The following is a 21,953-nucleotide window of genomic DNA, read 5'->3' as shown; positions in this document are numbered from 1 at the left end:
GATAAAGTCACTTTATATCAGGTGATTAAGGAAGATGCCAAACCCTTCTCGAAAAGCCAGGTCAAAAAATGAGTTATGGTTGGTATTTCTGAATAAAGTGGGTTCAACCTCCTTGCCACACACCATTGTTAATATATGTGCTGTTTAGGTTGATAACATCCATTGTGAGATTATGCAAAGATTAAGATAGATATGTGGCAACTTTAGAAGGTAAACTCCAAAACCATGTGAAGGACTGCATAATTCACATGCACAAAACTCTAGCTTCAGAATGGCTGGGTGTACAGTTTTGAATTATGGCTAACTCAATGGAGATAGAGACAGCTTAGGAAGAAATGGGAACACCTGAAGGTGCCTCAGAAGAGAAAACCTGGGTTGAACTAACCAATCTGGTGCTATCAACAGAACCTGAAAAGGAATTGGAGGGATCATAACAAGCACTATGGAAAAGCACAAAGGCACAATCCTGTCCAGTCCTGAATGAATACATCTATTGCCAGTGCCTGAGAGTGAGGTACCAGAGAGCAAAATGGCAGTAGTTGAGTGTTTCAATGGGCAGCAAATGTACTGATCATCAGAGTCCTGAATGGAGAGCAAATCCAATGGAAGGCCTTGTGATGCAGCATTCATTTTGTTAGGATAATCTAGTTAGGTTAAGACAATTGATGGGCAATGTGAGACATCACTGTTGAATTTCTGAAGAGAAACATTTCACAATGTTATACAATAGGTCATTTGATAGATAAAAACCTTGACTTTTTAATGGTTATTGGTAATATATAATTAAATATAAGAGAGAACTATTAACAAATCCTGAAAGAGGATGTGATGAGTGTAGAAGGAGGAGCCCAATTTTCTATGCAATAGTTCTGTAGTCAAACCAAATTGAAGACTATAAAAATTATAATTTGTTTGAGGAATGGTAATTTTACAGTGAGTGAGTTACATTTAATTTCATACATTTTCCAATGGTGGTGAATAAAATACAGACAAAATGCTTAGAGAAAAAACGATTGTGTGTGTCACATTAGGAGAAATTCAGGATTTAAAAAAATTGCCTTGTATAATTAGGAACTTGAGACACTGCCCTTTGAACAGCAAGAAGTGTAGGGAAGCCTCATCATTCATCCATGTGCCCTAGAAATCCTGACCACTGAGATATGGTGCCCCATCCATGAAGTGAGGCATTTGTGAAGAGATGGATCTCTAAACAAGGAGGTGGCAGAGGAAAACATATTGCAGTATTGCTTCAATCTAATTACCACTCGAGACAGATGATCATGATCCTGAATAAGGAGAATGGGGAGTCCATTAGATCACTTTTCATAATCCATTGGTCAGATAGAGACTACTAAAAGTATCTCATGTGTGCCTGTCCCATATTAATGAGGAATTTTGATGATTCTCACATCCGCACAAGAGAATGAACCATCTGCACAGTCAGAGAAAGAGATGAGTGAAAGTTGGATTGCTTGTTCCATAGCATGAAGTCGTATGGGAGCCAGCTAAGCCAATTTGAGAAACATGTTGAAAAAAATACTCAGATGGCTGATATACTGTGGTAGAGAAAGAATAGATTTCTTGACTCTGATAATAAAGCCTGCCTTGGTTGCTTCTAAAGGTAGAATGTGGATGTGACATTTCACCAACTGACAAGATGGTACCTGCAGTAACCAATTGTCCATGCCAAAGTGTATGTGCACAGACATCAGAAATGAAGGTAATGAGTAAAAGCTCATATAAATTGTTTGAACACAAATGTTGCAGATAACAGTCTGAAGGACAGAGCCCTGAATTATAGCCCCTGACCCTTGTGCACAAAATTCAGATGATGGAACAACTCCAATGTGGAAATGTGCAGATAGGCATTAGTGCCATCAAACTTGGTCATCTACTGTCCTTGTAAAATTGCCAAGGCAGAGTGAAGAATGACTCTATCATGAACCTTGGAGAATCTAAGAGTTGATTTAGATAAGAAAGATCAATGACCAAATATTAAACTACTTTCTTCTTTGGTGCAACAGACAGACAGGAATAAAACCCTGGAAAAACTTTGAAGTCTCTCTCAACTGGCCCCTTGAACAACAAATTTCTAATGGTGCTGGAACAAAGTTCCAAAATCTGAGAATCTGCAGGAAGTGAAAACACTACAAGTTGGGTGGTGAAAATGTCAATTGAACAACTAATCCAAATGAAAGGACCTGTAATACCCTTGTTTCTACAGTAAAGGTTTTCTATATATCCAGAAATTCTTATGGGGGGTGAGCCTTCATAGTCCCTAAAAGTATATGGTAGTCACCTTCGCTGCTGGTAGCCTTTCAGTCGAGTGGAAGAACCTCGTGGATATAGATGGAATCTACTCTGGGTACCAATGGACCAAGGGACTTATATTTGGACATTTGAATACGGGCATAACTATGACTTTCATAGGAGCCAACAACAACAGGTATGAATGCATATGGGTGACACCAACCCTTGATTACAAAGACTCTGGAAAGCCCACAAAAATCAAGGATTGAAGAAAGGGGGCTTCATCTAAATCACAGAGGACAGCAGCTAGAAGATGAATTCCTTTCAAAAACAAATCTGCATATCGAAAAAGATATTCCAACCAAGAAACTAAGGATAATGTAGAAATTGACAATCAAACCAACATTGATGCTAACAGTGGTCTAAACTAATCACCAAATTGATGTGGCAATCACTAAGAGGCTTCTGACAAAATATGGAGGGATGATAAATGGTTAGGGTCAGATGATTCTTAGAAAAATATGATATTTTCATTTTGATCACAGACTCTGTTCTGGAACCCTAAATTTTAGGAGTGGGTGTAATCTTTGAGAGTCTAAGTATGTATCCATCAGGTGGTGGTAGGCTAAAGAATGTTGTTTTTACAAACATAACAGATAAGGCATTGCTATCCCTTCATGTAACTGAACAATAAAACTACCTACATAAGTCACAATATCAGGAAATGGAGAGAGAACTCAGTATCTGCCCTCAGACCTTACCACCACTGTGAAAATTGTAGACTTGAAAGCAACTTGGAAAAGACCCAAGCATCACACACTTAATTTACCAACTTAATAAAAGGAACTGGAGGTGGAAAAAAAGCAAACTTAAATTATCTCCAGAATGACCAGGATCACCTGCAAGTGCAGTCTCAGAGGCCCCTGGAGAAATACCACTAGACAAAGATAACAGACAGCTTCAACTGAGATTAACCCCACCCAATTGTTGAGTGATACTGGATATCAGAGGTCAGATCAGAAAGACCAGGATAGAGGGTATACTGATGTAGATGGAGAGTGTCATGACACTCATACTGGTAAGGGCAATTAAATGGGAAATAAAAACTGAAGTAAGTGAGAAAAACCAGACCAATGCTTAGATTCTCAAAAGAAGGATATACTAGCAGTCAAGTAATAGCTGTAGTGTGAGAAAAGTAAATATGTTTTGGGAAAATGTACACAGTACTGTTGCAACAAGCAACTGTTAAGTGAATCAATCTTTCATTGCTTCTAAACGTTTAACAGAGCACAAACGTAAAATATAACTTTAAACTATCAACTAAATAAAGATTTAAACTAAAAATCAACAGCATAAACTTTCCCACCATAAAACTTTATATTTTATCTGTTAATTTCTCTACCCTAATTCTACAGAATTTGACTGACCTTGTAACCACCACAACAAATTGAACTAAATCTAAATTACCCTTTTTTCCTCTCTAGAATTACTTCAAATTGTAAAATGAAACTACATTAATTTATCCTAAATAGCTTTAAATTCATAGTGGCATACACCTGTTTATACTTACGTTTTATTGCCCTTTGAACCATGTATAACTACTATTTGCAGGATATAAGTTGTAAATCAGTTCATAAACATGTAACTCATGCTAGCTAACCAACTGCACTAAATAATGTTATTTATTTATGTAATGCATCAAAGAACCAAGAAAAGTAATGTGCAAAAAAGTAGACATTGTTCCATAATTAACACATTTTTTCTGGTTTTCTTTGCAACAAGAGCTGTTAAAACTCTAGCTGAACTCAAAGTGTTTCATGTGGTATTGAAGCTTGAACTGGAAGTGAAATAAGCAATTATTTGTAAAGAAAACAATGCCATATAATATGTCATTTAATACGTTAAAACCTTATCTTTCTACTGTTTATAAATAATACAATATTAAATATCAGATAGAACTCCAAAAGAGGGAATGTGACAAGTGAGCATGGCAAAAGGGGTTTGATTTTATAACTTATGGCTCTCACACTAAATAAGATTGAAGGCCATAAAAATTATGCTATTTTTGAGAAATTACAACATTACAATGCATAATTTAAATTTTTGTACTTTTTGGAGGGGTGTTAAATAAATTACAAAAGACTAGTGAATAAATTAGTGAAGTTACCAATTGCAGGATCAATGGTATTGGCAAGAATTTTGTAAAAGTTGGGAGGGTACGAATTATTTCGTGTTTTATTTTTATTTCAGGATTTTGTTACAAATATGGGTGTGTTTTTTTTAAATTTGGGTTTAGTAGATGGTTTGTTTACTAGATTTATTTGTTTGTGCCAGGTAGTTTTAAAGAGAAAATGTCACAATTCTCTTATTAGGGGAAATTCATGATTTATATAAAATTAAAAACCTAAAATTCATATAGTATTAAAATTTGAATTAATAGCTACGTGTTTATATCAAATTTATTTGTATACCATGAAAAGAAAGTAGTTTAATTACATTGTGAATGTAACTCATTACATCCTTGTGATATACACAGTAAAGGATACCCATAGTGTTAAAGTATAGTGAAGCTGATGTTTTATCATTTGTCATTTAGTTTCTTACTAGAAGTATGTACAATATCATGTTGAGCATGTAAAACATACCCAATAGTGCATGTTAAGAATTTTTTGTCCCTGATTCCATTTTGTTTAATCTTTATTTGTTAGCTACCTAACATGCAAAAAGATAGAAATTAATTTAGTAATAAGTAATAGTAACAGTAATGTTTATTTTTACCTTTCAACGTGACAGCTAGACATCCAGAACACATCCAGGAAAATGGTTGAGTTGAAAATTCTTTACAGAGAGCATGGCAGCCTTGTGATCCACATGAATTACAAATAATAATCTCCCATTCACTTAAAAAACAAAAACAAATAAAAAACCTGACACATTCAGTAACAACTACTGACAACAGGAAGGGCATCAACTGTAATTCACCAAGTAAACAAACCAGAAACTTATATAACAATATTTATGATATAATAAGGCACTTAGACTAGTAAGCTAGTGAGCAAGACTCTGTACAAATAGTACTGTAATAATATACTATTGTGATACAAGAAATGTTTTTATAAAAACCAAGAAATTACCATAATATATTTGTGTTATTAGAGAATAGCTAAACAGTGGCCTATCTGTACTTTGTTCATGGTATGGAATTAGGTCCTGGATTTTAGTGTTGTTATTCTGAAAACTTACTAGTGGCCCACCAGGGAACACCTTGAAAAATGTCACTAACTCTACAGAACTGTTATATCTCAACAGAATTCATGACCAACATCTAAAACTACAACTCAGATCCAAAAGAGCATTATCATTATGTAGTAGAAAATTGTGATTAAAATGTTTATTTTTGATGATAAATTACTTTAGGTGTGTAGAAAATATGTATCAAACCAAAAGTTATACATTAACTTGGTATAACATTTTTTGCCTAACAAGTTTAGGTAATGAATCCACTGTCAGTTGTATTATAGAGGTATTTTACCTACATATTTTAGTGCTGTGCTACATGAATACTATATTTTTTGGCATATAAGATGCACTTTTGTTCCAAAAAAAGGGGTCTCAAAATTCCCCTGCATCCTATACACTGAAGGTAAAAAGTTTTATGCCCTCCAGGGCATACCATACCTTGAACAGCAAGGACTAGAAACTAACAATCAACCTTTACACTTCCCTGGGCTTGTTTTCTTTCTCTCATAGGATAAAGAAAATGGGTTATTATGAGAAACGACTATAGAACAGTGTTCCATTAAGGGGACTTAAATTAGACATTGTACTAACAATACTAGTCATATCCATAAAGAACACAATGAAAACATAAGTTTGGAAACTGATAATAATTGTGAGCACAAAACTCTACAGAGGCAGCTAACCATATTTTATTTTATTATGTACATTACTTTTGAAGTACTCTAAAGAATAATAAAAGATTATGCTGAAGTTGAACAAATAAATAAATGATAACTGTAAAAAATATGTTTTCCCTAAAGATAACCTTGAAAATAGGGGTGCATCTTATACAAAGGTGTGTCTTGTACACTGAAAAATATGGCATATATAGGCTCTGAGGACTTAGGTTAGTTAACTAAATAATATTGTTTTTAATGCATGAAAAGAAATTTTATTCTAAAACTGACATTAACATATTTGTTTGTGGCATCAACGTATAACTCACATGATAAAGTTAAGTATTTTCCCAAAAGCTATGTAGCCTGATGACCTTGATTTTCATACAACAGATAAGTTATAGAAGTATTTAAAACAAACAATATAGAATATTTCACACTTTGATGAGTAAAGTAGAATTCAAATACTGATAAAGGATTTTCAACCAAATACACCAACTCCATGTATTCCAAAACACTGTATAGCAAGTAAAGCAAATTTAAAATACAATGTACACTTGAACTAATTTGTGTTTGAAATAAACATAATTTAACACTACATGGTTATTTATTTTCTTAATGGTTACTTTATTTCTGATCTTAAGATTAAGTGAATATTTAAGGGTTAATAACTAATCACAACTTTCTCTGAGATCATTTAGACTTTATTAATGTAATTTGTGTATTATGTGAATGTGTTGTCATTCACAGTGCATAATACCTAAAAAAACACAAACTTCCCATACTTTGGGGTTATCTTAGTTTATAATTATTTACATGATGTCAGATCTAATACTATTGTATATATTTGAGATGGTAATAAAAAAAATCAGGCAGCTTTCTTACCCATTAAAGGACATACTTTGAATATGCAAATAAGGTTGTAAGCATAATTTTCATGTAATATAAGAGTAACAGAAATGTTTTTTTTTTTTTGAATAAAGTTATGCAACAGGCTGTTTGTACTCTGTCCACCACAGGGAATCAAACCCTGTATATGAGCACTGTAAATCTGTAAAATTACAGCTGATCCACTGGTGAACCATAGTTGTGAACTAAAAAAAAGCTAAAGTTTACAGAAACATATAATAAAAATAATTCCAAAGAGTTATAACTTAAGCACTTCTAGTTTTTGCTTATATACCAATGAGTTTGGACAAATTATCTTAAATGCAGGAAGCTTAATTTCTCTCCTACATTAATGCCCTGATAACTTTTTTAAAAAATTGAATCCTGCTTGTCTACCTTCTTTTAATATAAAAACAATCATGTGTTAATAAAATTACAAATTTTACATTTTAAAAATTATATACAAAAAGATTTTTTGATACTGACACTTAATTCAATTTAAAATTCAACACATTTTCTTTGCCACAGAGCTGTTCTTTTTACCTTCCTTTTGAGCTGAAATTTCTTCCATTTGGGCAAATGCAATGTATTGCATCACAATGGCAATACCTTTCTAACAGATCTTGGAAAGCATTTTGTTCTAATTCCCAAGATGCATCCCTATTAATTAAAAAACAAAAATACTGAATAATTTCGTTTTTAAGACTAAGTTATGATAGATTGAAATAAACAATCTTGTGAAAAGTACTTAAATAGTTAAGAAAATATAAAAATATGAAAGGCTTTTAGTGGCTTTTTAAACAATGAATTTGAATTGTAAAAAAAGTAATAGTTGTAACTCGTATGATAGTATGAAAAATTTTATACTGCAGTAATTGAAAAATTTTAAAACAGGAAATAACATTAAAACCAAAGATGTAATCAGCATGATTACAGCTTGTTTCTTTGTTGTTTGTACAGCCAAACTCTATAATATGAAGTTGTTTCCTTTATATATAATTTTAAAAACCTTAAAATGTCCAAAAAGCAGCAAAAAAAAAATATGTAAAAACATAAACTTGTGTGTATCTCCTTATGGATCAAACAAACTTTAATGCCAAATTTGGTGAAGATCCATCAACAGGGGTGAAATAATGGTAAAAAAAACACAAAAAAACTCATAAAAACTGCAAAATACAAAATTGAAAATTTCTTTATGGACCTAATGAACTTTCATACCAATTTTGATGAAGATCCATCCATACCTTGTATTTACACAGACATAAAACAGACAGTACTATTATATTTATATAGACAGCAACAGTGCATTAGATCTGCATATGACATATTTATGATGTCATATCTGCACTCTGAAAATTGAAAAAATAAAGTTCTCTGTGACAGAAAATAGAGATGAAATGGGAAAATTATGACCCCTACTGCAAATCTACATGCACACAAAATAAAAATTTCATGAAGTTAGGGGTTGCATATCGCATAATAAAAAAGTTTTTCCAGTATCATATAAGCAAGAGTTCCATTATAGTATATGGTAAAGAAAGCTGTACACAAATAGCCAGGGACAACAATTTATAAATATATCATCTATCTGCAGTCTAGTTACATTAAAGATATGATAAACCAAGTTGGCTTGAGGTAAAGAAATATTTGACTAAACATTGCTGTTTTTTAGTTGTTATTATTAATATCGTACAAATATAACTTACAGACACATCTAAAAACCTAAAATTAGAGAAACAAATCTCAAAGCTGAAAGCCTTAATACAATTTTACGAAACATGAGTATAAACAAGGCACAATGATGTTATGCCTTCATTCACAATCCTGTTTTTAATGTGAATTCTCTAAAAACAAATGAAAGCAACACAAACTGTAAATTTCACACTTACTGTTTTGGTATGTGTATACCATATTTCAGCATTTCCGTATTAAACAAATCTTTGTTGTTGCACAGAGGACACTTGAAGAAATACCCTGCACTCAGGGCTAATCTCTGAAATATACAAAAATTAGTATTCATCAGGAAATGTTAACAGGAAAGAAACTGAGAGTTACCAAAAAAATCAGTAACTTTGAGAAGAACTGTATTAAACAAAGAAATTACACAGACTAGAAAAAATACCACCAAAAGAGTGGCTGTTTGAGCTAGTAATTACTAATCATAACATAATTATACATAATTGAACAAAAAAATTAGAAAGAACATTTTTAAAAAAAGGATTTTTCTGGGAATTACTGAATGGAAATAGTGTTTCAATAAAGATATAATCAAACAAGTACAGTCCTAGTGAAATGTGTCATGTTCCTGTTGTGATGAGAGTACACATAAAATTGTGTTATGTGATAAAGAACTGGTAGTTGCACATACTGAATCTTGAACACCAAAAGTGTGAAAATATTTTTATGGATTTTTGTTTGGGATGCCATTCAATAAATGATGTACATTATATTTATTATTTTCATCACATACATATATATATATATATTCATGCCATGTACATTATAGCAAAATCATTTATACAGTAAGAAAAGAATATGATTTTAATTTTCTGTTACAAATCAGTCTTGTATTTACAGTAACATATTAAGCTACAGATGTTAAAACACAAGTTGTAAACATTTGTTATTCACTAACACTTCACTTCAAAAATTCTTTTACATTTTCCAACACTTGAAAAATTACTGGCAGAGGGAGTCGTGCATATATGATAAACACAGATACAAATTTTGACTATAGTCTGCTTACATATAGTTCTTCTCTTACATTTATGTTTGACAAATATCAATAAATCACATAACTTATCTATATAACCTAACAGTAATTTGTGTAAACATTTGTTGATACAGCAAAAAGCAATTAGAACATTTCATCACTATATTGAATTTAATGTTATCCTGAGTAATTTTTTTTCCATAATTTATAACAAAACATCAACATTAGTTACATTTTCCAACATGATTCTTGAGCTACATAATTATGAAAAGTGAAATAGGTGCAAATTGGAAATTTAGTGCTCTTTTATTTTTGCTGTGGTCTTCCTTACCTGAACACAAATCCGGTGAAACCATGAATAATTGCAACAAGGAGCTCTAAGCGAATCACTTGAGACTTTGCTGTCCACAGAGTACAGACATATTGAACATACTGAATCAGATTCTTCTAAGCTCTTACCATCCTTTACATTCACTTCTTGTCTAGGTCGATGAACACCACAGAAAGTACTGAAACCCAAAGTAATAAATATATGAAAGTAACATTTTTTGATTGAGAGACTTAGTGAATAAATGAGGAAAAATTAACAGATATGATAATAGTAAATTGGTATTAACTCTTCACTAGCCAGACATTTTATTATGTACCACTGAGATCTGGATACAATCAAGTACTTATTTTACTACGACAGCTTACATGTCAGTAGCTAAAGTAGCACATGTCCAAGATCAAACTATGTTTAAATCAATGTAAATTAGAATTATTATTATTAATTATTGAATATAACCTCCAATTGATTAGATTTTATTATATTATACATTTAAATTTATTAAATACCTCAATCATACTTTACTAAAATCAATCATTGTACTTTTATCATAAAAGGACCACTTAATTCAAAATTATCTGTAACATTTCTAAAGGTTAATCAATTTATCAACTTTCTTTTTACTGATCATAATATGTATACAAATGTTTTTATAAATAAATATCATAGTCATTTGTTTGAAGTTACCACAACTCGCTTTGAAGAAAATCTTACGCTAAATAATGGACAGAAAGGTTATTTAGGTAACTGAGTGATAATCTTAAAGAACTGATTGATAAAAAACATTTATCATATTTGTTTTAAATTTACTGGTTTGTGAAGCTTAAATATGCAGAAGTCTCCTCAAATCAATAAAAATAAAGAAGGTTCAAATAATAAAATTAAATAAAGAAAAAGAACAATGGACATCCAAATACCATAATTTTCAAATATTGCTCTCAAATTTCAAAACAAGTTCATTAGTAACATTTTGTAAGGAATATTCTGGTAGTATTATATGTTTGCCTTTACCATAATGAAGAAAATACTTACTCATATGTTCCAAAAAATTGGCTCAGAGAATCATTCTGGAGACCACAAGGAAAATGAAAAACTTTTTTGCATTTTTTGTTGCAACAACCTACAGTGGCTCCATATTTTCCACAATAAGTACACTTCTAACAGAATAAACAAACACAAACTTTCTATATTTTTCTCAATTCTATATAAGCAAGACAAGAAAAACAAACTGTGTCACAGTATTTTTGATAACACTTACTTCTTCTCACACATTAGTTTTATCATGATGAAAAATTTTCTTCTTTGCCCATCTAAGCACTGGTACAAATCCTACTTAGCTTACTCTGGTTTATACATTCCACTATATTGCTCCCAGTGAATTTTATCTTATGACTCTTGCCACCTACATCAATGCGCCCTCTATACTCAATCTATATATAATCCTTATGTTATTATTTCTTATCCATTTTTACAAAATTAGCAAGAAGCCTTTTTATGGCTTTATAATTCCAATTCACACACCACTCAATCTGAAGAAACAGAGATCATCTGGCCTGGGATAACAAAACCAAATCTTAAGTCCTGGAATTATGAAAAAGATGTGAACCAAACAAAGTTTAACCAATGGCTCATCAATGTGATGTTCTGCATGCAGACTTACAAGAATCTGAAGACCCTCTTTCATGATCAAGAAAGACTGCACTCACACAACTGTATTATGAAGTGTCACATCTAAATTGAAATTATGAGAAAGCTCCTATATAGGCTGGACAAGCTCCACACTCAACATCAGGGAAAACCATCCATCTTTGCTCTCTTCTCCTTAAGTGGAATAAAGAGCACAAACATCACTCAGGAGGAACAGATCTCTGTCCACCACTCCAGTGACTGGAATCTAAGAGTGGTAATGGCTCCCTTGTTCCATTAGTAGAGAGTGATGATGGGTGACTCATGCTGGGGAATGATGATCCAGAGAGAGTGCGATAGGCAAGACACAATCCCTATTTTGAAAAGCAAACCAACTCCTATTTGTTTAACTCAGGGGTTAGAAGGACTGGGCAATCTTTTTTGCTTCATTCATTATAGCCCATGAGTGGCAGTCCACTATTGTATATTGTCCATAACCCAAAAACACCAAGGCCATTTTATGGAACACCTTATCTCAAGAGAGCCTGCTGATACCAAGAATCTAGTTATTAGTTTACTGGTAGCTAATGTGGATTTGTAAAAGCATACCTGACCCAGCAACACTCACCACAGAGTGGGATCCAAATGAGAATAACAAGGTCTCTGAAAAAGAATAAAGTTACTCATCTCTGTCACAGTCAAGTCAAGATGTGTAGAATAGTTAGAGAAATAGCCAAAACCTATCTGAGAGGAGAGACTGCTAAATCCTGTAAACAGTGTAATATAAAATATTAGTTGTGGTCCACATAACAACCTGCACAATTCTCTCCAACAGGCAACGAAAATGAGCTGCCAGGGACATTGATATATGCCAAACATGATGAGATGAGACCCTAAGAAATCTCTACTCCACCAATGAAAGACTAGAGCAAGCTAACCAACTGATGAATTTACTTTGTCAAAGTGACAAGGAATAAGTATGTAATACCAAAGGATCCCAATGGCTAAACAATCAGTGCTGTGTGCCTAGAAATGCTTCAGTTTATGCCACAGAATACTGGAAAGCCCAAACAAGGCATAAACATTTATCTGGATTCAAATGGTCTTATCTCTTTGCCTAGCTACTGCATTTTTAGGTAGAAAGAATCTGTCTGATACAACAGAATGTAGTTAGAATGTTATAGTATCCAGTGAACAGAAGAAAATATGTTTTTAGTGAAAGACAATTTGGGAACATGACCTCAAAAGATGAATGTGTTAATGCACGGAGGAAACACTGTAATATCCCAATTAACAATCTGAAAAGGGTGATGAGGATGGATAACCTGAAATGATTTCAAAGAAATGACAAAGCTGGGTACTCAAAGCTTATCATCTCTTATAAAAACAAAGAGTAACTCATAAAGCTGCCTTATGCAAAGTAGTACCAAACTATTATCAAACAACCATGTAAAAAATGAGAGACATGTGATGCAGTTGGATGTGAAGGTTAAACCCATGTCTAAGAAATAACTGATAAAAGTCAACCATTTATTCTGGTAAACTTCCAAAGAAGGATGTCAAATGGAATGTGTTAATAAGTATGTTAGTCCTTTATGTTGTGAGATGGCTGCATAAAATCCAGATGTTAAGTCAAAAAATGTCCACTACTGAATAGAAAATATCAGATTAAGGCTGACAGAAGAGAGATGGATGAGTAAAAACCAGGACTGACCAAGACAATATGGTGCCACCAGAAGAGCTCAAAGGGACATGTAGTCTTGTACAGTAGACAAATTAGAGGGAAAGCAGAAAGATGATGACCCATTCAATCATGGCTGAGAGCTTCTACTCCCAGAGCAGAAGGTGAGATACTAGAAGGATGGGAGCTTAGCAGTCCAGCATGAGGCAAAAATATCTACATGTGGTTACCCTAGAAAAAACCAGATCCAACATAAAACTTGAGCATGAAGCATCCATTCCATAGGAAGAGTTTTAATGAGACAAGATAACTGATTGGCTACTAGATTCATTACTCCTAAAACACAACAAGCAACAAGAATAATTTGGTGCTTGTGAGCCCAAAGGAGAAGACCCACTGTCTGAAAACAAAGACCTGGAGTGAGTACTCCCTTACTTTGAAATGTATGAAACTATTATGGAATTATTCAAATGAAGTATTACCACATTCCATCATAACAATTTGAGATCTTGAGTCATAGCTTGTTTAAGTGCTAAAAGTACTAAGAGACTGATATGAAGAGAAGCTTCCTCTAATATCCAAAGTTCCTGAAATTCCACACTTTCTATATGAGCACTTTAGCCTTGAAGAGAAACATTTGTGAACAGATGTACCCCTGGCTGTGCAGATGGAAGAGGGACACCTACTACTGTGTTGTCCCTGTTCAACCACTAACTAAAATCTACCAAACTGGAGTCCAACAGTCTTACTGGACAATCCAGCACATTTGTGCAAATATTCCATTAGTCCAATAATGGCTACTGTGTGTGTGTTTGTGTGTTTTTCTTATAGCAAAGCCACATTGGGCTATCTGCTCAGCCCACCGAGGGGAATCAAACCCCTGATTTTAGCATTGTAATCTGGAGACATACCGCTGTACTAGCGGGGGGCATAATGGCTACTAAAGGATCTTGGTAGTCCTGATCTAAAGGAGAGAGACAATTAGATTTGAAAAAATCACCTGTTCCACAGCCTGAAAGCACAGAGAACGAGATTGTGCTCAGCTTGGTCTGGAATTGAAAAACACCCCTACATAAGATACTATGTTGGAGTAAGAATGGTATTTTCCTTTTTGATAAGAAACCCAACTCTTGCAACTTCTGATAAAAGAATTTGAATGCACAGTTTAACCAAATGGCAGGAAGGGATGAGAAAAAAAGTTATCCACAGAATGAATGGTGAATGCAAATGCTGGGGCAGTGGAGATGAGGTTAAAAAACTATGACTATCCAACAAAAAATGTATGAAGCAGATGTTAGGCTAAATGGTACAGCACAAAACTGAAAAACCTGGTATCATCTATGCAACTGAGATAATACCTTAATGGTTGGAATAAGAAGGTAGGCATCTGCAAAATCAAATTTTGTCACCCACAGTCTGAGTGAAAAGAGCCACCATAGGGAAAGAAATGACTCCATTATAAACCAAGAAAGCTGGAAGTGACAATGACAAATGACTTGTCAATAACAAGTTACCAATTGCCAGTCTTTTTGGTTCCACTTATAGCCAAGAACAAAAACCCTCAAAAGGAGGTGATGTGCCCTATGACCTCTTTTTTTTTCAGAATATTCTGAATAACTTGAGCTCAATGGTTGAAAGTAAGAGAGCCCTTAGAAAATGGAAAGCAAACCAGTACAAGAGACACAGTAGGAGAAATTTGAAATTAATGATGAATTTACTCCTAATAACCTGAATGACCCACTGCTTTATCCTAAATATCTCCCATAATTTCACAAATCCTTTCAGATTAGACTCTATGATCTGACCCTTAGGGTATTCACTGATTCTAAAACCTGTGCTCCACCCTAAAGGAAGGTCTCCACTGGCAAGGTCGAAATCACGTTTGTGTTTCAATTGATCATGGTGCTAAAGCAGGATGTCTGGAAACTCAAATGGAAGATGAGTATACTATCCTGTAGAAAAATTTTGGGGCAGTTAAGGACCAAGTGTGGAATAGAAATTGGGCACATCTGCTCTAGACTTCATGGAATCTAGAATTCCTGCAAAAATAACTGTCTGAGAAAAGAAGCTTCTGAGATCCCTAAGGGCTGATATAGGAAGGTGAACTCCCTTCAATAAGGAGTTCAAGGATGTTGGTGAATGAATAAGATCCTCCAAACATTGAGCAGAGGATTTATGATAGGCCTCATATAAGTATTGAATGTGATAAAAAACTGTTGGAACTAATACATGAATTCTGGAAACTTGAGATTGATTAAGATTAATGGTGGCATCTATTCTAGAGCCCAAAACAGGAAGTAGAGGCTCTAGCCTGTGAGAGTCCAAATAAGTAGTCTCCAGACAAAGAAAAGCCAAGGCATATTAATCCAACAATTTATTTGCAAATTTCCTTGCACACACAGTAATATCTGGCTAAGGTGGAAGAACCAGGTAAACAGAAGAACTAGAGTGCCCAAGTAAAGAAGGTAAAAATGCATAAACGACAGGAGAAATACTTACAACATTACAAACATTGCATACTAATTGTAAAATGAGCACAGAAGACCCAATGTCTATCTGAGGTTCAGAAGTAGCTGTTTGAGCAGTCTAGAAGGGTGCTGGAAAATAATCTTAAGTTCTCACAAGCTCTTGATCTAAAAAAAAACTAAACTTCAGAGCCAACAGCAGAAAAGTATCAGACTGCATGTTAGACTCCACCTCTTTGCATATGAGGTACTATATGTCCACTCTGAGTAACATTAGATTCATGAAATGTTAGAAGAGGGACATTAAGTAACTCCTTGCCTGAGATATGAACTTGAGTATTCATATTCAAAAGGTTTCTCCAAAACTTTTCATCATAAATCCAAAAAAGAGCAATAATCTCAAGCCACATGAAAAATATCTAAAATAATTAAAAATAAAAGGTTGTAAATATAATAAACAGTGCTGAAGAAAAACCTGCTATAAGCAAATAAGATATTATTTTTGCCATAAAAGAAAAGAATATGAAAGAATAACAGGAAGCTTATATATGGATGAAGTATGAAGGGTGAATTGATACAGGTGGAGGGAGTCATAGGATTAGAAGTCACTGGGGGAAATATAGTTGGGTGTAAAAATTGGAGCAAGTTAGAATTCACACTAATGCTTAGCCAGGCAAAGAAGGTAAATGGAACCTTTCATCAGGATAATGCCAAAGTGTGAGAGGAGGTATGTTTCAGAATATATTTTTTTACAGTGAAAATTCAAGACAAATGTTGTACAGGCACTATATTTTAGCTATAGAGTTGTTTCTTTTATGAAAACTTAGAACTGGCTTGAAAGATAAACAAGGAGGAGGAAAACAAAAAGGTTATAGATATAAAATCTGGAGTGAAATAAATCTTAACTATTTCTGATTACTGACTGATCACTAAATTGTATATTTAAAACTAATTATGTAATGTTCCACTCATAGTTTCAGCCCAATAATTGTAAAAATAGTTATATTATGGTTTATGTAGAAGAAAACACATAAGAGTAAGGGCCTCTTCCATTTCTGAAGAAACCTATAACTATGTATCTATCTGACAGAAGTATCACTGTAACAGATATCTTTCACCAGAGTCTCCTAGTAATAGCAAATAGAAGGGAATACATCTGTCATTAGGATAAACTGACCAAAAACATCAGGAAAAAAATTCTCAATAACCCAATTTTGAGGATTTAAAAGAACTTTAAATAGGTACTTACCCTTAAAACACTGAAAGCCTTTCTTTGCTAAGTTTGTTACCATGCTGCTTAAAACCAGGAGACTCAAAGATCTGAATGCTCTTGAGACAGCAAAGTGTATGTATTATACACCCATAATTCTCAACTCTTTTATCTTCCACACAACTTATTACTTGTAAGTCAGCATATCATATCTGATTTCCACCATAATTAAGATTCCTAAGTTGCACTCATAATGGAAAAGCATCTATTGTGTGATTAAAGAGAAGTGGTGTGAAAGTGTTTCAGTACAACTAACTCTTTCAAATTCATTTTACTCCTAAAAATTTTAAATTAAAATCATGTGAAGTTACCTGTGAAATAGGAGATGGAAACCACAGAGAATGAAGATTATAAAAAAATATATGCAAGAAGATAATGCATACGTATAATTTAAGGTCAACATAAGCCATCCCATCCATTGAACTAAACTTTAAAACAAAAAAGTAAAATGCTCAAAGTCATCCTTTATTACTCAAATGTTTATCAAGTCTGCCCTTAAACTTTCTGAAATTAACTGTATCCATCACAGCTGAAGGCAACACAGTCACTCTGCAGAAAAATAAAACTTTCTTAACTAAGTTTGTCTCCTACCCTGGCAAAATTTATATTTATGTTCCTTATTCTCAAAACTAAATAAAATAAAAGAGGCATTAATACTACCAATTCCCTTAATCTAAAATCACTTCAATCAGATCCCTCAAAAACTTTCTGTTTAAGGGATCTTGACCTTTAATCTCTCCTTGTATGACAATCTTTCCATCTCAAATGTTATTATAGTAGCTCTCTTCTAAACACATTCCAACAATTCAATGTTCTTTCCAAAACATCCAAGACTGAACACAACACTCCATATGTAGTCTAACCAATGATCCACACAATGAAATTATAACCTCTTTTAGACTTGTATTTAATATTTCTATAAATACAATCTAAAATCCTATTTGTCCTGCCAATACAAGTAACAGCACACCATTTGAATAGCTTAAGAAAGTGATCAACTAGAACACCACAATCATTTTCTTCCATAACACTGTGTAGGTTATTCCCATCCAAGCCATACTTATAAGTAAAATTATAACCCATATGCATTACCTTACATGTATTATACTTAAAAGCCATCTACTATTAATTTGTCCAACTCATCAAGTAATACAAATTGTTTTGTAAAGTTGCAGCAGCATCCTTATAGCCAGAAACATCCAAAATTATAATATTAGCAGTAAATTTAGATGATCTATTGGCCATTCCTACATCTATATCATTTACAGAAATAAAAAAGAATAATGGTTGCAACACTGAGCCCTGCAGTACACCATTTGTGACACTGATCCAGTCTAACTGAATTTCATTCATTACAAACCTTCTGTTTTCTCCCTTCTAGCCAGTTTTTTCATCCAATTAGCTAACATATCACTCACACCTCCAGAGATAACTTTTTTAACAAGACTTTTACAGTGCACTTTGTCAAAAGTTTTCTGAAAATCAAGATACAATAAACATACACCCTTACCCACATCTACATAAATAGTAATTGATTCAAAGAATACCAAAAGATTATTATTCTCTTAATGAAACCATTCTGATTCAAACAAACTTTTAAATTCTGTTAAAAGAATTTACAAAGCACTTTTTATCAGACTTCCAAAAGTGTTTCCCACCACCAACATATGACTAACAAGCCTGTAAGTACTGGAAGAATATTTATCAACTTCCTTTAAAAGAGAAGTGACATTAATGAATTTTCTATCTTTTTGTACTTGCCTGTTATCCAAGGACTTACACAAAATCATAGCAAGTGTCTTATGTATCCTATCCTTAACTTCCTTCAAAACCCTTGAATAAATAACTGATTAAGGAACTTCACAATTCCATAAACTTCTCAGATTTTTCTTAATAGGTTCATAATGTTGATATGTGCTATTACTAAAGAAATGTGCATGTGAAGTAAAACACAGTGTTGGTGTATCAAGGATAGAGATTTGTTACAAACATTCTAGGGAAGCTGCAGTAGTAAACTCCGAAACTCAGCCAAAATTGAAGGTAATCAAAAGAAATAGGAGAGAAGGAAACTCTCCGAGATAATAAGTCTGAAGATAGATGACATTGAGAAACAAAATACCACTGGAGGTGTTTCATGCAGGCAAACCTCAAGGGAAGGACTTTGTGAAATGAAACAATCATCCCAAAAAGAAAACAGGATGCCTCTGGCAGTAGGTGTGAAAAACAAAAGAATATGAGGATGAGAATCCAAGGTTAACAACATCACAAAAAGTGGTGGTAGTGGTCCTTGCACTATGCTAATCCAAAGTTCCAGATGTATCAAATACTGAGTTTATACTAAATGAGAACTGGAGTTGTAGATGAGCAACCAAAAACATATAGCCAGTTGAGTGTGCGCATGAGATTAAATGGATAAGAGGGTCAGAATAGGCCAGACATTCATGCAAAAGTTGATGTTGAGTAAAAAGAAAAAAATTAGTTAAAAACTATAGTACTAAATAGAAAATATATAAAGTCAAAATCAAGCCAAAGGGAAGAGCAGTGTGTTGCCCCATATGAACCCACACAATGATTACTGATATTTAAATGGAATTTAATGTGACAAACTATCATACCATCCACAACAAGAATAATGGTTGCAACACTGAGCCCTGCAGTACACCATTTGTGACACTGATCCAGTCTAACTGAATTTCATTCATTACAAACCTTCTGTTTTCTCCCTTCTAGCCAGTTTTTTCATCCAATTAGCTAACATATCACTCACACCTCCAGAGATAACTTTTTTAACAAGACTTTTACAGTGCACTTTGTCAAAAGTTTTCTGAAAATCAAGATACAATAAACATACACCCTTACCCACATCTACATAAATAGTAATCGATTCAAAGAATACCAAAAGATTATTATTCCCTTATTTGGAATTTAATGTGACAAACTATCATACCATCCACAACAAGAAACTGTAATAATCAAGAATTAACAAGTTTAGTGACATTGCCAAAGTTCATACAAGCAAACACACACACATATCCAAATTACAGGTCCATAGAAGATAAATGTACACAAAAGCAATATTGTTACTGGTGCAAGTATGAAATTACAGCTTAACAGACATATCAATTCAACATGGGATTGTGGCAAGATAGAATTAAAACCTATACTAAATATCTTATACATTCCAACTCTTACATTATCAAAATCGAGACAAAGTTTCCAAACGATAAACAAATCAATACCTCGTTCCACCAACAGGTACATGGGGAGTCCCTAATTCAAATTCCAAAGCCTTCTGTGTCTATTGTAAGAAATCCCACGTGGTTGTGACCACACTAACCTCAGAGTGAATCTATTTATATGTATTCTTAAGCACTTGGTTAACAATGATGGCATAATTATAAAGTAACAAAACTGTGAAGACATACAACATGTATGAAGGCAATATAACAAAACACTCAAATATACAAATGAATACATTATCTTAAGGGTAAATATCAATTTTCATATATTCAAGTATTGTGCATGAGAGAACTAACTGTCTACGGGATGAACATGTGTGTGATTGGGTTTCTGGCTTTGTTTGGTAGGGCATAAAACTCAGATATTGTTAGAATTTAGATTCAAAAAATGAAATTGAGCTAGTTGTAGGTACACAGTGGACTGATAAGTACTCTATCCCTATAGCAAAAGATAAAAAGATGGGATGAGAGAAAAATAGGGATATAAAAATAAGTAATTCTGTATGTCTGATAACATCAACTAGCAGCCACAACTAAGGAACTTTTGTAATAGCCTCATATTCATATATTACATTTTAAAATGAGATGTTTTCAAGAATTGATGAATTAATACTGGTCTCCAAACTCCAAATATTCTTGGAACCACAAAAGATGAAAGTAAAACTCTGAAGTAGTGTGAATTATATAAATTTTTTCCTTTACAAAAAACGTTTGAGATTCTCTGATCCATATTGGAAGAAAAAAAGACATTATAATCAAACTAAAGGACCTAGTGAATGCAAGGGTCACAGGGTTAAGGGTCCAAGAAATAAATAAAAGATTCAAAATGACAAAATAGGAGAGTCATCTGGAACATAAGAGAGTCAATGAACGGGTAAAAAAAAATCCACTTTGTATACACCTGTTTGATCATGTAGCAGAGTTGAAAGCAATGAGAAAAAGCCACTGATGTTGATGAAAGCAGAATAGGAAGAGAGACAGCAAATGTTACTTGCTTATCATTTCAAATGTAATAACTACAGTCTACAATAAGTGAGTCAAAATGCCAAAACCCTATTCAGCTCTTCCTGGCATGCTTCTTCTAATAGGAAACAAGTGTGAATATGAAATCCTAAAGGAAGTACAGTGAAGATAGGATACTTACCCTAGATCAGTTGAGAATCTGAGAGGGGGTATTAGTAAATTCAAGAACAGGACAACTGACCAAAGTATAAAAGGAACAAAAAATCCCCATGATAATAGAAACTGTTAGTGAGAACAACTGTTAATGAAAACTTCAGGGAAATTTGATCCTGACTAAAGCAATCAAGAGAATAAGAGTAGCTGATAACTAACAATTACTATGAAAAATAAAATCTAAAAATGAGACAACTCACAGTGTGTGGCACAGAACATTGACGATGGATCAAAGCAGAAGACTATGAGGAAAAGCCTATCATCTACCCACATAAAGAAAAAAATGAAGGTTAAGAACACAATAAGTAAGATGACTAGAACAAGATGACCCTCATAACAACACCATTAACAATTAGATAATTTCTAAAGGAAACTGCAATAATGCAACAGTCAGAAGAAGGTGAAAAATATAAAGATTCAA

The 21,953-nt window shown here is 33.3% G+C and overlaps 1 protein-coding gene across 13 annotated transcripts in view; it reads right to left on the bottom strand.

Annotated features, from left to right (window-relative positions):
• Window positions 1-21,953, bottom strand: part of LOC143226081 (uncharacterized) — a 67,949-nt gene that overhangs the window by 7,764 nt on the left and 38,232 nt on the right. For 11 of the 13 annotated variants that reach the window (XM_076456551.1, XM_076456555.1, XM_076456554.1 and 8 more), the window contains 5 exons: window positions 11,108-11,232; window positions 10,079-10,256; window positions 8,924-9,027; window positions 7,578-7,694; window positions 5,029-5,150 (listed from right to left, as the gene is read on the bottom strand). In XM_076456551.1, coding sequence (XP_076312666.1) covers window positions 5,029-5,150; window positions 7,578-7,694; window positions 8,924-9,027; window positions 10,079-10,256; window positions 11,108-11,232 — 646 coding nt within the window. The remainder of the gene's footprint in view (window positions 1-5,028; window positions 5,151-7,577; window positions 7,695-8,923; window positions 9,028-10,078; window positions 10,257-11,107; window positions 11,233-21,953) is intronic. The other 2 variants (XM_076456559.1, XM_076456561.1) reach the window with 2 other exon arrangements.

The sequence above is a fragment of the Tachypleus tridentatus genome, chromosome 9, assembly GCF_004210375.1.
Source record: "Tachypleus tridentatus isolate NWPU-2018 chromosome 9, ASM421037v1, whole genome shotgun sequence".
Taxonomy (NCBI): domain Eukaryota; kingdom Metazoa; phylum Arthropoda; class Merostomata; order Xiphosura; family Limulidae; genus Tachypleus; species Tachypleus tridentatus.
The sequence above is the reverse complement of the archived record's forward strand: the minus strand, read 5'-3'. Positions and strand labels throughout refer to the sequence as shown.